The sequence below is a fragment of the Rhinolophus ferrumequinum genome, chromosome 21, assembly GCF_004115265.2.
Source record: "Rhinolophus ferrumequinum isolate MPI-CBG mRhiFer1 chromosome 21, mRhiFer1_v1.p, whole genome shotgun sequence".
Classification (NCBI taxonomy): domain Eukaryota; kingdom Metazoa; phylum Chordata; class Mammalia; order Chiroptera; family Rhinolophidae; genus Rhinolophus; species Rhinolophus ferrumequinum.
In genome coordinates, this window is record NC_046304.1 from 24,623,930 (window position 1) to 24,639,413 (window position 15,484).

At 55.2% G+C, this 15,484-nt stretch overlaps 1 protein-coding gene across 6 annotated transcripts in view; it reads left to right on the forward strand.

Annotated features, from left to right (window-relative positions):
- The window catches only part of MYO19 (myosin XIX), a 31,408-nt gene that overhangs the window by 11,834 nt on the left and 4,090 nt on the right, over positions 1-15,484 (forward strand). For 5 of the 6 annotated variants that reach the window (XM_033089612.1, XM_033089611.1, XM_033089609.1 and 2 more), the window contains 16 exons: positions 1,295-1,427; positions 2,073-2,142; positions 2,672-2,774; positions 3,389-3,485; positions 3,624-3,700; positions 5,027-5,117; positions 5,567-5,738; positions 7,423-7,496; positions 8,245-8,366; positions 8,572-8,685; positions 8,931-9,107; positions 9,462-9,614; positions 10,620-10,727; positions 11,662-11,732; positions 13,486-13,586; positions 15,294-15,460. In XM_033089612.1, the coding sequence (XP_032945503.1) occupies positions 1,295-1,427; positions 2,073-2,142; positions 2,672-2,774; positions 3,389-3,485; positions 3,624-3,700; positions 5,027-5,117; positions 5,567-5,738; positions 7,423-7,496; positions 8,245-8,366; positions 8,572-8,685; positions 8,931-9,107; positions 9,462-9,614; positions 10,620-10,727; positions 11,662-11,732; positions 13,486-13,586; positions 15,294-15,460 (1,830 nt within the window). Of the gene's footprint in view, positions 1-1,294; positions 1,428-2,072; positions 2,143-2,671; positions 2,775-3,388; positions 3,486-3,623; positions 3,701-5,026; positions 5,118-5,566; positions 5,739-7,422; positions 7,497-8,244; positions 8,367-8,571; positions 8,686-8,930; positions 9,108-9,461; positions 9,615-10,619; positions 10,728-11,661; positions 11,733-13,485; positions 13,587-14,676; positions 14,781-15,293; positions 15,461-15,484 lie in introns of all 6 variants that reach the window. The other variant, XR_004421257.1, reaches the window with a different exon arrangement.

Consider the following 15,484-nt stretch of genomic DNA (forward strand, 5'->3'; position numbering starts at 1 on the left):
ATGTTAATAATTCTACACAATTCTTTGAGAAAATAGCAGAGAGAAACCATCTGCCACCTCGTAGACCTAAAAAATTTACAACGTTTTAACGAAGATTGTGCCAGAAGCAAAGAAGGAAGCCCCTGCCCCAACCCCAAAGCTGAAGCCAAAGCCACGGCTTTGGAGGCAAAGAAGGCAGTGCTGAAAGACGCCCACAGCCACAACATAAAAGGAGATCCGCACGTCGCCCACCTTCCGAAGGCCCAAGACACTGCGGCTCTGAAGGCAGCCCAAATATCCTCAGGAGAGCGTCCCCAGGAGAAACGTGCTTGACCACTTTGCCATCATCACACTCCCTCTAACTACGGAGTCGGCCATGAAGAAGGTAGAAGACAACAATACACGTGTGTTCATTGTGGATGTCAAGGCCAACAAGCACCAGAGCAAACAGGCTGTGAAGAAGCTCTGTGACATTGACACGGCCAAGGTCAGCACCCTGGTCAGGCCTGATGGACAGAACAAGGCGTATGTTCCACTGGCTCCTGACTGTGATGCTTTGGCTGTTGCCAACAAAAGGGGACCATCTAGTCCAGCTGGCTAATTCTAAATATGAAAATTTTTCACTGTAAAAAAAGAAAAGAACTTACAAAAAAGCTATTACTACAACTAAAAAGTTGTAGTGATTTATAGAGAGTTTAGCAAAGTGACAGACACAGTTAATATATAAAAAAAATCAACTGTATTTCTATGTCCTAGCAACAAACAATTGGAAATTAAAATGAAAATGTATCTCATTTCAGCTGTTTAAAAAAAATACAGTAAAAATTTTAGATTCCCCGGGTATAAATCAGAGATCTATAATTTACAAGGTATAAGATCTTCAATAAAACTTAAAATTTTCCTATGGCTCAGTTTCATCATTTTGAAAACTGGTATAATTGCCCCTGCACCTATAGGATTGGTAAGAAAATATACAGTCTCCTTAGCTTAGAGTAATCCACATTAGCTGTGAGCCCTCAGACACTGAGTAGCCTGCTCAGGTCAGGTCTGTTGTCCCTTTTCTGCCCCAGTCCCCCTTGTTTCTTAAATATATCCTCTGGAGCTAGGAGAAGCAGAGGTGAGTACCCCCATTTCACATAGGGGGGAAATGCCTCACCCAAGGACACAGTTGAATTCAGCATTCATCCATTTGGTCAGCACCACGGAGAAGCATGGCGGAGAAGAGGGTGCTTGCTAGCGGGCACTGTTCCCTCAGGCAGGCTCAGAAGTGGGAGGGAATTTGGACACAGCTCCCACAGGGCTGTTTCTGCCACAGACATGGACATCCCGCTGCCTGATGAAGTTCTACGCTGTGGTGGCTGCCTCACCCACATCCTGGGAGAGCCACAGGATTGCAGAGAGGATCGAGCAACGAATCTTGAACTCCAACCCTGTCATGGAAGCTTTTGGTGAGCTCGATGTCCTCTGCACAGTACCTCAGTCCCTTTCCTCTGGGATTTGTCACCTTTTAAGGGAAGGAGCAGTGAGACTCTGTCTTTGGGGGCTGGAGGATGAGTGTATTCTTCACTGCCTTGGACCCGCAACCTCCTCCCAGGTACCCTTAGCCTCTTTGCAGTAGCGGGACTATCACTTGGTCATCGCCTCCCTCTAGCCTCGGCAGATTTCACAGTGGTGCTGGAAGGGACCTAATCCAAATCCTGGCCTTCTGTACACTTTCCTGATGGCTCAGAGAAGAAGGGGACTTGGCTAGGGATGTACAACAATTAGTGTCCATGTTGAGACTCCAGATGTTGTGCCTTACTGCCTAACTCGGCAGTGACAGCTTGTTTTTGACCCTTTCCATTCAAAGAAGGCAGTCCCTGGCTGCCTAGGCTTGCTCATTTCAGTTTATTGCCAGGAAGTTCGAACTCGCCTGAATCACACTTTCGGAAGCCTGAGTGCCCTTTCCCTAGTCCTGTCCCCCGGGACATGGAAACTAACAAAGGGGCCTTTAGGTGACTTGAGGATAGACGGCCCCAGCAGACCTGCAGCCACCTTGCCTTCTGAGGACTGCAAACATAGGGGAGTGGTATAAACAGAGGTGTGATCTGTAGGGAACGCGTGCACCCTGAGGAATAACAACAGCAGTCGCTTTGGAAAGTTCATCCAGCTTCAACTGAACAGGTAATCGCTGCTGCCTGCCACCCTGCTGGTGGGAGGACAGGGAGATTGCACGTGGTTGAGGTGGTCTCCAGCCTGGGTGCCCCCTGTGGGCAGAGCCCTGTCCTGGCATGCCTGTGATGGGATTCACCGGGACCAGTGAACCCTGAAGGTGACCTCTAGAGAACCGTGGCTACTCCAGCCTTAGGGACCCTGCGGCAGTGTGCTTGTCATAGTGTGTGCAGTCCTCCTGGCTTCTACCCTTGCTTAGGGATTTCTAGTTAAACAGCCACCTCTCTGGGCCACACCCCTAACCTTGAAGCCGGGGCTTCTGCTTCTGCCTTGGGATGGGATGAAATGAGATACAGAGAGGCCTTGGCCCGGGCCACCTGAGCTGGTTGCAGGGGAAGGACCAGACCACCCAAGGACCTAGACCTCATGACCCCCACTGGCTGAGTGAAAGAGCTTGCGGGGGGTGGGGAGGTGCAAGGTTGCAGTCTGGCACACACTAAACGCCTACGGGATGAATGGACTCTGGCCTGCTTGTACCCAGGACCCAGCAGATGACTGGAGCTGCAGTCCAGACCTACCTCCTAGAGAAAACTCGAGTGGCCTACCAGGCCTCCAGTGAGAGGAACTTCCACATCTTCTACCAGGTCTGTGCCAGGTGGGGCCCACAGCTGCCCAGATGCTGGGCGGAGATGGGCAGTACCTCCAAACTCTCCTGCCCCAACCCATGCCTCATGCCTGCATCTTCACCTGGCCTTCAGTGATGCTCCCACTTGTTCCTGCAAACGTGGAGCCACACTGCGTCACCCTGGACCTTGGCTCCTGGGATGGTTTTGGCCTGGGCATGTGTTTTACCTCTTCTATCAGCCCAGAAGTTACTGAGGGCTCTCCTTCGGATGCCAACTGTCTCCTCCAACAGAATGAAGACTTCCCCAGGGCTGTGCTCCTTCCATCAGACTGGGGGGTCCCCCATGCATGGACAGTATGTCTCCCTGCTCTCAGATTGGGCCTGGGGGTACCCCAGACAGGAGTTGTGCTTTCCTCATCAGACCACCAGCCGCCTCAGTGGGGTGCTTTACATCAGGTTGGAGACACCCAGAGCTGTGCACCGCTGCTTTTGACCTCGTGCCTGCCTGGTTACAGGAACCTGTCAGCCTTGTGATGCCACTGCCATTTCTCACGCCTCTCATCCCAACGCCAGGCCTATGCAGGCCTGGGCTTCCCTTGCACCCCCAGTTCAGCCACCTGTCCCCCCTCACAGATCTGCAAAGGAGCCAACGCAGATGAGAGGCTCCAATGGCACCTCCCGGAGGGCGCCGCCTTCTCCTGGCTGCCCAACCCAGAGAGGACCTTGGAAGGTAGGGGGACCTTACCCAGCACCCTGGGCTGGCCCAGCAGCACCCCCACCCTCTGCCCAGGGCCTGCCTCCCTCACCCCTCACTGTCCCTGCTGACCTCTGGTCCTAACACTGGGCAGTGACTCACATTCCTTTTCAGAGGATTGTTTCGAGGTGACCAGAGAGGCCATGCTTCATTTGGGCATCAGTGCCCCCACCCAGAACAACATCTTTAAGGTCAGGAGAAAAGCTGTGCACTTGTCTTAGGAGAGGTGACAGGCAGCCCTTTTCGTAGGGCCCTTCTCTGAACTTATAGGTCGTTTTCTGAGGACCTAGGACCGTGGGCCCCACTGTGCAGACTCCAAAAGGTCGGCCGCCCCTCTGTGCTGCTGAGCCGGACCCAGGGCGTCAGGGTGCCAGAGCATGGAGCACAGAGTGCTGGCGTACAGAACATAGAGCAGTGATTGACAGCTCAGAGGGCAAGGTGCCTCGTCAGCTAGTGCTGCACTCATCAGCACAGAGGAATAATGCGGCCACGAGTTGCAGCATTAGATTACTTGGTTTTTTTCATTAGTCCTGTTTGGAGATTATTTCCATTTTACACTTGAGAAAACTAGAGGTAAAGTGACCTGCCCAAGGTCAGACAGCCTAAGTGATACAGATAGAGTTTGTACCATACAGCAATTCCGACCTCCCACCTTCTTTCCCCTCCTCTCAGGACACAGCTGACCCAGGTCAGCTGGGCCCCTCGCACCCCCAGTAGTGGCCTTCCTTCTCCCATCTGCCTTTGCTGACGGGGCTGACTATTCCCTGCCCCGTCACCTCCCCACCCGTAAATAGGGATAGGCTGGCAGCAGAGACAGGGAAGCCCCTGCAGGAAGATGGCAGTGCAGTGGAAAGTGACCTCCACCTCCAGCTGGAAGCTGCTCAGGCAGGGAGGGGATCATGGCCAGTATGGGCACCAGCAGGCAAGCGCTTGGCCAGACGGACGGCACAAGTGGGCAGCACTAGGCGTCTGGACAGGAGTGCGGCTTGGCGGTGACACGATCCTCTTCCCCAGCCACGCTGCCCATTGGGCACAGCAGGCTTCTTTCTACAGCCCCTGGAGGCCCCCACTGTACAGAGACCAAGGTCACAGATCCACCCCCAGGCTGGGCCATCAGAAGCCCAAGAATGCTGAGAAAGCACCAAAGGGAACCCCAAGCCAAGCCCCACCAGTCACAGAAGTAAGCCTGCTCCACAAGTAACAGGAGCGGGTCCCCCTGGGAGGCATCAGAAGTCAGACTGACTGGGTTCTCATTTAACCTCTCCTTTCTCATCTCTGTCATGGGCATCATCACGGCACATGCCTCACTGATTTTGAAAAGGGCAAACAAAATGACGCATGTAACGTGTATAGAACCGTGTCTGGCCGAGTCTCGTACTAAGTGGGCAGTAATTGGGAGCTGCTCTTATTTATCCCGATATGATTAGATTCAGCAAGAGAGAAGCCCATCCCAGGCTAGGCTCCGGCCCTTGAGACGGTGCCCACTTTGTGTGTCCTCCTTTCTCCCGCCCCCTTAGGTCCTAGCTGGGCTGCTGCACCTCGGCAACATCCGGTTTGCTGACTCCGGGGACGAAGCCCAGCCCTGCCAACTGATGGACGATGCCAAGTGTGAGGGCGGGAGTGGGGTGGCTGCACCTGAGGTCACATACCCAGGGCGCAGGGCAGGCCCTGCCCAGAAAATAGCCAGCATTGGTGGGATTGAATGGGAGGCCAGAGGGTGAGATTTGGAATTGATGCCCTTGATTAACCCATCAGCTGTAGGGCCCTGCCCTGGATAAGTTACTCCTCACCCCATCTCCGGTGAGCAGGCAGCATCGTCCCCATTTTACAGATGAACAAACAAGTCAGAGGATTTATAATTTGTCCCACATGTGGCAGTGTGGATTGGGACACAGAAGTCCTGGGTTCAAATCCTGCCTCTGCCTTTGGCAAGTCACTTCGCCCACCAAAACCGAGGTTTCCTCTGTCCATTTGGGTGGGTCATGGTTCCACTGCAATGACTTGCCAGCGCCTTGTGAAGAGGGCTATTTGGATGGAAGGTGCTTTGTCCCTCCCAGGTTCTTTCAGGACATCAGCCTCGCTTCTGTGGCTCCCAGAAGACCCACTGCTGGAGACACTGCAGATCAGAACCATCAGGGCAGGCAGGCAGCAGCAGGTGTTCCGGAAGCCCTGCTCCCAAGCTGAGTGTGACACGCGCAGAGACTGTCTGGCCAAACTGGTCTACGCACGGTGAGCAAGCTGGGCCCTGCCCTCCTCCCAAAGTCTTCCTCCCAACTTCTGTGTCCCAGTTCACACTGCCACGAGGGGGACAAATTCTAAATCCTCTGACTGGTTTGTTGAACCAGACACCATCGTGCAATAATAGGCCCAGGCTGAGGGCTACCAGATAAAGCAGACGGGTTTCTCTCCTTGCTCCCCTTTGAGGACAGCAGGGATTGGCCCCTGGGGTTTTCCCGAGCAAGGCCCTTGGCCTTAATTCCGGAGTACTCTGCATGGGGAAGTTGCCACAGCCTGGCCTAGATTCAGCTCATTATTAAAGTACAGGAGCCTGCCTTGACCTTGGCAGTAAGTGAGGAAAACCTGCCTGGCTCTCCACAAGGCAGGCCCCAACGGCAGGCTGGGGCCCTCACAGTTCCAGGTTCAGACCCATGGATGAATGGGCTCCTCTGTCTCCTTGTACTCAGGCTCTTTGTAGTCACCTCTGGGGAATGTGATAGATGGCAGAGCCAAAAGCTCAATCCAGAGTCTCGAGCAACACAGCGTGCTGCAGCAAGTGGGAGCCCAGAACAGGGTGAAGGTGGGGGTCCTGGCCTTTTCCTGGCAGGTTATATGGGCATCTCCATCCCCTGGGTTCTGAGAACCTTGAGGGTGCCCTGTAAGGGAGTCAAGGGGCCCAGACTCCTTTGAAATTATGGGACAGAACATGTGTGTATGTGTGTGTGCATGTGCTTATGGGAACTGGGGCATCTGGGGAGAGGGTCCCCCTGAACTTCCCACAGGGTCAGGAGCCTGAGGAGCACTGCTGAGGGAATAAGATCCTCCGAGTTGAAAATGGCCCAGGGCAGCTGGGCTCAGACTGAACTCAGTTCAGCAGGAGAGTCAGTTCCCACTGCCTCAAAGCTAATTTCAGCTCAGAATTTCCGGCCAGAGATTTTTAAAGCCTTTGTATCGAGTGATTTCAAAATGAGCAGATAAAGTGTAACGATCACAGAGTGAGCCTCTAATCATAGAACATTTTATACACAGTGAACATCAGGTCGTTACATCACCAGGTCACTCATCTTTAGTACCTCAAATGGGTATTTGAAGCCCCTGTTGTGAAAACAGAAATCATTTACTGAACTGAGAAAACTTGCGAAGCAATTACTTTAAGATAAATTGTAAGGAAGTTGGAACCCCTTAATAGTGTCTCCATGTTGTACAGTTACTACCTCATCTTGAGGTGGGGATGGTTCCAGAGTGCAGGAAGCCATTGTTGGCCCCAGGTGACAGGACCCATTTCTATGGGACTGAGTGGGGGGCTGGGGGGGGAGAGCCTCGAATGCTGGGCTCCACAGGTCGGGTTTTGCCGTGGAGTCTAGTGAACTCAGTTCTTTACAAATCCCATCCAGGCCCGCCCAGCCCCTTCTGGTCAAGACACCAGCTGGCTGCTGGGGCCTGTGACAGGCAGACCACTCCCTGTCTAGCCCCCGAGTCTAGCTGGCCCTGTGCTCAGTCCTGCTGGGCGGGACAGCTCTATGTGTACCTGAGATCATGCACGACCACAGCCTGCATTTGTCGTAGGTGGGAAACCAGAGGCCTTGACTGGGCAGGCCCTCCAGGGTGTGGAGCCCTGGCTGGAGGAGCCAGGTTGCCACCCCTCAGCTCAGCCTGACCCCCTCTCACTAGAGTCCACTCTTCCCCCACCCAACAGGCTATTTGACTGGCTGGTATCGGTGATCAACAGCAGCATCTGCGCAGACCCCAACTCCTGGACCACTTTCATAGGTAGCAGGGTCTCTCCCTGCCGGGGGCACGCCTTCAGGAAAAGAACGGGGAGCCCTGGGTCCACTGGGTGACTCGGGGCAGCTCTTTTCCCTTCTGTGCTCCCCCATCTCCTCATTCGCCCGTCACCGTTCGGGTGAGGACATCTCTGCTCCCCAGTGCCCACATCTGACCCACCCGTAGCTCGCCTGGCAGACTGAGATGACACCCCTTGTCTCCACAGAGACCCAGCTCCAGTCTCAGGAGAGTAGTGGGGATGGGTCAAAGAGCTAGATTAGGAGGGACGTGAGGGACATGACAACATCGTTGGCACCTGGGTGGGACAGTCGGGTAGGGGAGGAAGTGAAGCTCACAGACACCAGTGAAGTTTGCCCACAGAATGGTAGAATTCTAGACACCAACTAGGCTGGGAAGACCCAGGTCTTCCCAACTGGGACACAAAAATGTTCCCTGGGACCTGGGTTCCCTCACAGGAGGGGCCCACTGGGGCCAGAGGACTCAGACTCATAGGGACCTGGTGCCCTGGGCCGCCCCTTGCACCTTAGTCGGCCTTTCTTCCTGCTGAGTTCTGAGGGGGTGTGAGGTAGAGATGGGCTCCCTGGGGTGAAGTGGGGTGCACCGCCTGCTGTGGGCATCATGCTCACTCAGCCACATCCCCAGGCTGCCAAGGATGAGGCTTCTTCACCCTGGGCCCCCCCGACCCCTTCCTGCTCCCTGCAGTGGCCCCACGGCCTCTCCCTCATCCTTGCAGGCCTGCTGGATGTGTACGGATTTGAGTCCTTTCCCGACAACAGCCTGGAACAGTTGTGCATCAACTATGCCAACGAGAAGCTGCAGCAGCACTTCGTGGCTCATTACCTCAGGGCGCAGCAGGTGAGGGTGTGGCGGGTGGGCCAGCTCCCCTGCGTCCTCTGTTCCTTCCTAGCCCCCCAGGACCTGGCCAGGAGCTGTTAGTCCCTCCTCTGATGCTGTTCTGGAATCTGCTGTGGTGCAGGCAGGCCATGGGATGGCCCTTCTGGGCCTCAGACCATAGCTCATAGCTGCCTTCTCCTGCCCCCACCCCCACTTTGCCCCCTAGGAGGAATACGCAGTTGAGGGCCTGGAGTGGTCATTTGTCAACTACCAGGACAACCAGACCTGTCTGGATCTCATCGAGGGGAGCCCCGTCAGCATCTGCTCCCTTATAAATGAGGTGGGGAGGGTCCACCAGTGTGCTGAACACCAGAGTTGGGCTTTGGGCTTTTCTGGGGCCTTGAAGACTATCCTTTGCCTCTGTTACTCCATCTGCCAAATGGGTTTGCTAATCCCTATACTCCTTCCCTCTCAGGGTCACTGTCATGCCTGTGTGACAACTCTGCTGCCATGGGGGCCATGGGGTGGGGACCGTGGTGAGCCCCTCTCACTTTTGTGGGCGATTGCCCATCCCGTCCCACACAGGAATGCCGCCTTAACCGGCCCAGCAGCGCAGCCCAGCTCCAGACACGCATTGAGAGTGCTCTGGCAGGCAGCCCCTGCCTGGGCCACAACAAGCTCAGCCGGGAACCCAGCTTCATTGTGGTGCATTATGCGGGGCCTGTGCGGTACCACACCGCAGGCCTGGTGGAGAAGAACAAGGTGAGGCTGGGCCGTGGCTCCTGGGGGCTCGCGGTACAGGAGACGCTGAGCCATTGCTCCCTGTACATGGGAGCTTCCTGCTATGCGTCCTCCCTCCTGAACATTCTCCCAGAATCCTGGATCACCTCATGGGTCTCTGCTCATCAGGCATGACCTGCCCAGAAGTGACCCATGTCACACTGGGTCTCCTGGTTTCTAAGTGTCCAGTGGACCCGCTTGTCTCTCAGACTTGGACCCCACCCTCCCCTAAAAGCCCTCCATCTGGGGCCTGGATGAGGAGGCGGGCAAGCCTGTGGACAGCCCTGGGTAGCACTCCACCTGCCCTCACCTGCTGCCCCTTGCTTTTCCCAATAGGACCCTGTCCCCCCTGAGCTGACCAGGCTCCTGCAGCAATCCCAGGACCCTCTGCTCAAGGTACTGTTTCCTGCTGACCCTGAAGAGACGTCCCAGGAGGAGCCCTCTGGCCAGAGCAGGGTCCCTGTGTTGACTGTGGTGTCCAAGTTCAAGGTGGGTTTGGTGGTGCTGACATGATGTGAGGTGCTTGGTTTATGCATCGATCTCAAATGCTTACCTGCCACCTCCCAGGATTGGTGCTGTTTACTGGGGAGCATTGATGGCATTAAGTAGATGTGATCTGGGCCCACATGGAGTTGATAGTCCTGTGGGAGAGGCAGAGATAGGAAAAGGACTGTCAGTGTAATTGCCACAACGGGAAGCCTAGGGGCCTGTGGCTGGCACAGTGGGGTCTGTCACCCACTGCTGAGAGCGGGACTGTGGAAGAGCAGTTGTTACATGAACTCTGTGACCTGGCCTATTCCCAGTTCTCCAGCTTCCTGCTTCAGCTCTGTCCTCGGCTAGAGCAGATTGATTATGTCCTCCAGCACCTTGAGCTGTCTGCTGTCTCAGCCGTGTACATTCTGCTCCTCCCCACGGCCCCTTCAGCTCCACCCTCACTCCCTCTTCTTAGTTTAGTCCTTCAAACCTCTGCGCTCTCATCACCTCCTTGAGGAGGCATCCAGGGGAGCCCAGGTTGGATTAGCACTTTCCTGCCCAGCCTCAGACACACGACGTGTGGTGCCCGTCCAATGTCTGTGTGGCTTGTTAGACCGTCAACTATGAGACAGCAGCCACCTGCACGTGTCACAGCTTCCTGCACACAGGACGGGCTTAATGAACTGTTACTTAGCTGTTACCTGACTGAATGGCACGGGATTCTGAGACTGTGCTCTTCTAGGAAGACGGCTCTGGTGAGGAGGGTAGGTGAGGGGCGGGGATGCTGAGACCAGATGCAGGCAGACTTAAGCAGGTGGAGGGTCACAGGTCAGGAAAGGCTCCAGGAGGCAGAGGTGAGGAGCCGTGGGAGGGCACAGGAGTGTGCTTTGGGCACTCCTAGTGGATGCTGGTCTCGGGGCTGGGAGGGCTGCGTGAGGTGTTTGACAGTCTCTAACCAGGGCCCCGCAGGTGCCCCCAGGCAGCTCCACTGCCTGCCTGACCCCATACTCACCCCTGCAGGCCTCCCTGGAGCAGCTTCTGCAGGTCCTGCACGGCACGACGCCCCACTACATTCGCTGCATCAAGCCCAACGGCCAGGGCCGGGCACAGACCTTCCTCCGGGAAGAGGTAATTCACACAGGGCCAATGCTGCTTTGCAGAGAGCCCCACCTGGCCACGGCCCGGACGGGGTGACGGGCAGGATGGCTGCTCCAAATGGAGCGAGTCTCGTAGCTGGGCCTGACATTGTCTCCCCAGCTCTGGCAGGACAGTCATGGACGGTTGGGTGGTCTGTGCACTGCACAGAGACCTAGCCAAGGAGGCAAGGAGGGGCTCCAGTGCATCTTGCTGTCTGCTCACCAAGCCATGTGCCCTGATGAGAATCTGAAGCTGCCCACAGGAATGGGTGTCTTTTGTGATTAGCTGAAAGTCGGTGGCACCTTACAGTCCATGCACAGTGCGGCTGTTTCTGACTTAAGGTGTATAGATATTTTTTAATTTGCACAAAAGCACTCTGGCCAGCAGCTGGTCTTAGCTCAGGGTACCAGGCTCTGAGGGATGGGATGAGCTGTGAGTGCTGAACGATTCTGGAGAGTGTCCCATAGTCAGCAGGTAGATGTGGTCTCAGGGTTTATAGCCAGGATTACTCTGCTCTGTGGTAAAGACCTTGGTTCCGGTCCCAGAAGAATCTTCACAGTATAACCTCCTCTGCCTCTCAGCTGTGACTCACTTGATTGCCTGCAAAAAATAAAAGAGAAATTGGGTTGGGCTGCATTATGAAGCAGAGAGCCTCTGCGCTTCTGGGAGTGGCGAGACAGAGCCAGGACCCTGCCTCAGCTGCACCTGAAGCATCGGTCAGGGGACCTGGGGCACCGGGACTCTTTCTAGCAGGGAGCTATTTCTCGCGGTCCCTTGATTTCTCACTGCCCCGGAGCATATACCTCCATCTGCTGAGCCTCAGGAGAGCCTACAGGTCCACGCTGGAAGGGCCACAGAAGAAGTAGCATTTCTGGCCTGCTGGCCCCATGCTGCTTGTCCCCACCCTGTTTCCCCACCCTGGCAGGTCCTGAGCCAGCTAGAGGCCTGTGGCCTCGTGGAGACCATCCACATCAGTGCTGCCGGCTTCCCCATCCGGTGAGTGGGCCCGTCACCGCAGGGGGCAGAGCCAGGGTGGAGCTCGGGACTCAGGCCCAACAAGAGCAGGATTTAGAGACGAAAAAGAGGCAGGTCTGCAGATGTCCACCTGCAACTCAAGAGGCTGTTTTCCATTTATCCATTGACTTTCTGTGCACTATTTTGTACTAGGCACTGTTTCTGGTATATATCAGTGAATAAGGACAGTGGGTCTCTGCCCTGTTGGGGCATACATTCCAGTGGAAACAAGAAGTATAATCAGTGCTAGGGAAGAAACAAAATATGCTCTTACGTAGACTAACAGTGAAGGGGATCCTTGGGCTGGTCAGGGAGGGGCCCTCTGAGCAGCTTGGGCCTGTGGGACGGAAGCAGCCAGCTTGGGAAGATTTGGGGGTGAGGGCAGGAGAGCATTCCAGACCAAGGGAACAGCAACCAGAGTTCCCAGGTTAGGAACTGTGAGGTGCTAAAGTGACTGGAGCACAGAGAAGTGGGAGGAAGGGAAAGAGGGGAGGGCCAGGCGAGGACTTTGCAGCCTGTCCTGAGCGCCGGGAGAGCCACCGGATGTTACAGACCGGGAGTGCTGTGCTCTCATTCATATTCATAGCTGCCTTGTAAAAGTGGGACGTAGGGTCAGGAGAAAAGGGAGATGAGTGAGAAGGCTGTTGCAGGTGTACAGGCAAGATGGTGTCCCAGACGAGGGTGACAGCAGTGAAAAATGGAGAGAAGTGGGTAAATTAGAGTATGGCTTGTGACAGAAAGAGATTGATTGACCATGGGATACAGGGCAGGGGAGCAATCAACTTCCAGACGGCAGAAGCAACTTCCAGGCTTCTGTCGGAGGCAAATGGATGAATCAGGGAACAGTTCCTTGAGATGGGATGGTCAGGGAAGGCCCAGGTGGGAGGGTGGGAGGGTTGGGTTTGAAAACAGCTATGAGACAGGCCTGGTGCTCAGCAGATCTGAGAACTGGAGGGTCTAACACCACGAACAAGGAGAAAAATCCCAGCGGGGAGTAAAGGGGTTGGGCCATCCTGAGGAATGCTCACATTTTGAGGCAGGAGGGTGGGGGGGTGATGAGAAACCAGCAACGATCACTTGGAAGAAGCCAGGATCATGGTGTCCCGGAGGCTGAGAGAGAACTCTGCAAGGGAGAGGGGTCAGCTGGGCACCTGCTACCCAGACGCCGGTCAGAGCCCTGACCTCAGGGTTTGGGGGCATGGTGTTTGCTGATGGCTATGACGAGAGCCACACTGATGCAGTGTTGGGGACAGAAGCCAGACTCAGGAGAAAGTATAGGTATCAAATGTCACCAGCTGTTTAGAGAAGTGTTGCCGTGAAGGGGAGCAAAGAAATCAGGAGGAAGTTGAGGAGGCTGCGGGGTCAGAGAGGACAGGCAGAGACGCAGGCGAGCATGAGTGCGAGGTAGGAGTGACCCGTTGTCCAGGCGGGAGGCCTGCATGCCCCTCTGGAGGAGGCAGCGTGCAAATCCCCTACTAAAAGGGCGAGACGTTTTGTTTTGGTAGACCAAGGCTGAGGAAGGGCAGACCTGTTTAAAATGGTCTCCTGGGCTTCCTGTTGAGTGACCCTAGCAATCTCTCCAGAACTAGTGCCGCGTCCACTCAGTGGGCAGTCAGGATAGCACCTCGCTGGGTAGTTGAGATTAAATACAGAAACCCTGTTGCACCCCAACCATTGTGCCTGGCTCACGAATGAAGTCACTTCATTCTCTTCTTCCACCTACTTTGGCTTCCAGCGTCTCTCACCAGAACTTTGTGGAACGATATGAATTACTGAGAAGGCTCCGTCCTCGCATATCCCCAGCCCCTCACATCCCATCTGATAAAGGGTGCTCAGGTGAGTGGGGACCCCTTGTTAGTCATTTGTTCAGCCACAATCTACTGAGCACCTACCCTGGGTTATCTCAGGGCTAGAGGCTGGGGATTCAGATGTAAGTAAAACACAGCCCATGGTTCTTGTTGGATAGGGAAACAGACTCAAAAAAGACGTGGGGAAAGTGGAAAGGCAGAGGCAGATAGGAACAGGGTGCTGTGGGTGGTGTTGGGGATATAAATCAGGGAAGGCTTCCTAGAGGAGGTGGTGTCTGAGGACAGATGGGATTAGCCAGGTGAAGTGCACTCCACGTGACAGAAGTAATCTGAAGAGGCCTGCAGGCAGGAGACAGCACTGTGTGAGAGAACTCTAGGCCATTCACTGTTGCCGGCTCATCAGGGCAGAGAACGGAGGGAGGTGAGGCTGGGGTGACAAGTGGGGCCCAGTCACGGAAGCTGACTTTTTTCTCTGAGTAGATGGTAGGAACTTCCAGGGAAGAAGGAAGTGATGTCAGCCTCATGCTTTCTGGAGACCACTGGGGACCATGTGGTAGGCCAGGGCTGTTAAGTTGGCTGGAGTAGATAGAAGCTAGAAGATACGGGCATAGGAAATACTGGGAACAAATTGGTTAGGTCAGGCAAGCATCTGATTAGATGTAGAGGTAGAGGAAAGGAGGAAATTAATTTAAACAATTATTTAAATAAATAATGTGCTTGGCCAGTGGGAAAAAGAGGTCTGGGAAGCTGCTGAACTCTGCCAGGGCACTTGGCAAGCTTTGATCTCAAAGGAAAGGTCTGGCCTACAGCCCTGATTTGGGGGTTGTGGGCATGTGTCTATTACCGAGGGTGTGGCAGTGAGTGACAAGCCCCCAGTACAGATGGAGGGAAAAGCAGCCAAGGATGGGGTGCCAAGCACCCCCCAGCCCAGCTGCAGCTGCTCCCCGCCCCATCCACGTATCCTTACCCTGGGGGCCCACCAGACCCAGCTGGGACAATTCTGCTTTGTTTTTCTCCTCTCTTGGGCACTTCTGTCACTTTCCGTTCATCCTCTCTCCCCACTTCTTTCTCCTGCTCCCTCCATGGTCTGCTCTCCTGCTCTGTGTCTCTTGCCCAAGTCCCCGGGCCCTGGTTGATTCTGCTGCTGTTTCTCGTCTGCGGCGTCTTTGGCAGCCTGTCTCCAGAGGGGCCCTGGGCAGCTAAAGGTGCTCAGAGCCCTCAGGTAAATGCTCCTTCTACAGCAATCAGCCCTGTGAGATGCAGGAGGGCCAGCAGGGGGACCCACGGGGCCCCCATGGACCTGGCATTTGTTTTCCCTCTTCCCATCTGTGTTGGGGAGTAAAGGGTCGGGTGGAGGGGGTGATCCGGCCGCCCTGTTTGGGGCCTTGGAAACAAATGCTGGCTGAGCAGTGTGGGAGTCCAGGTTGGAGTCCGGGCACGAGGTGCCCTTTGCCACCCTCACCCTGCCCAAGGGACCCACAGAATGGAGGCTGCAGGCCAGTCCAGGGTACAGCCACAGTGACACTGCCAAGACTCCTCAGAATAGTCAGGCGCCTGATGGACAATAGGGGGGCTGCCTCTGGTCTCCTCCCGCAAAAAATGCAAGGTCAGAATGGTTAGAGGCAAGAATAGGAAAGAAGCCTGTGGAATGTTGGGGAGCCCAGAACTAGTTTCTTAAGGCCACAGAAGTGTGTAGATGACGAAGCACTGACGGGACCTGTCTCCCATCCCCTAGAATGGTCTCCACGTGCCGAGGCGCCCACACTGCAACCTCTACTCCAGGACATCTTCCACTCTCTGCCAGCTCTAACTCGGGCAGCAGCCACACCTGGTGGCCCAGCTGAGGCCACGCCAGCCTCGGTGCACTGCGGCAGGACCAAGGTGTTCATGACTGACTCCACGGTAAGCTGGGCTGGGATGAAAGCA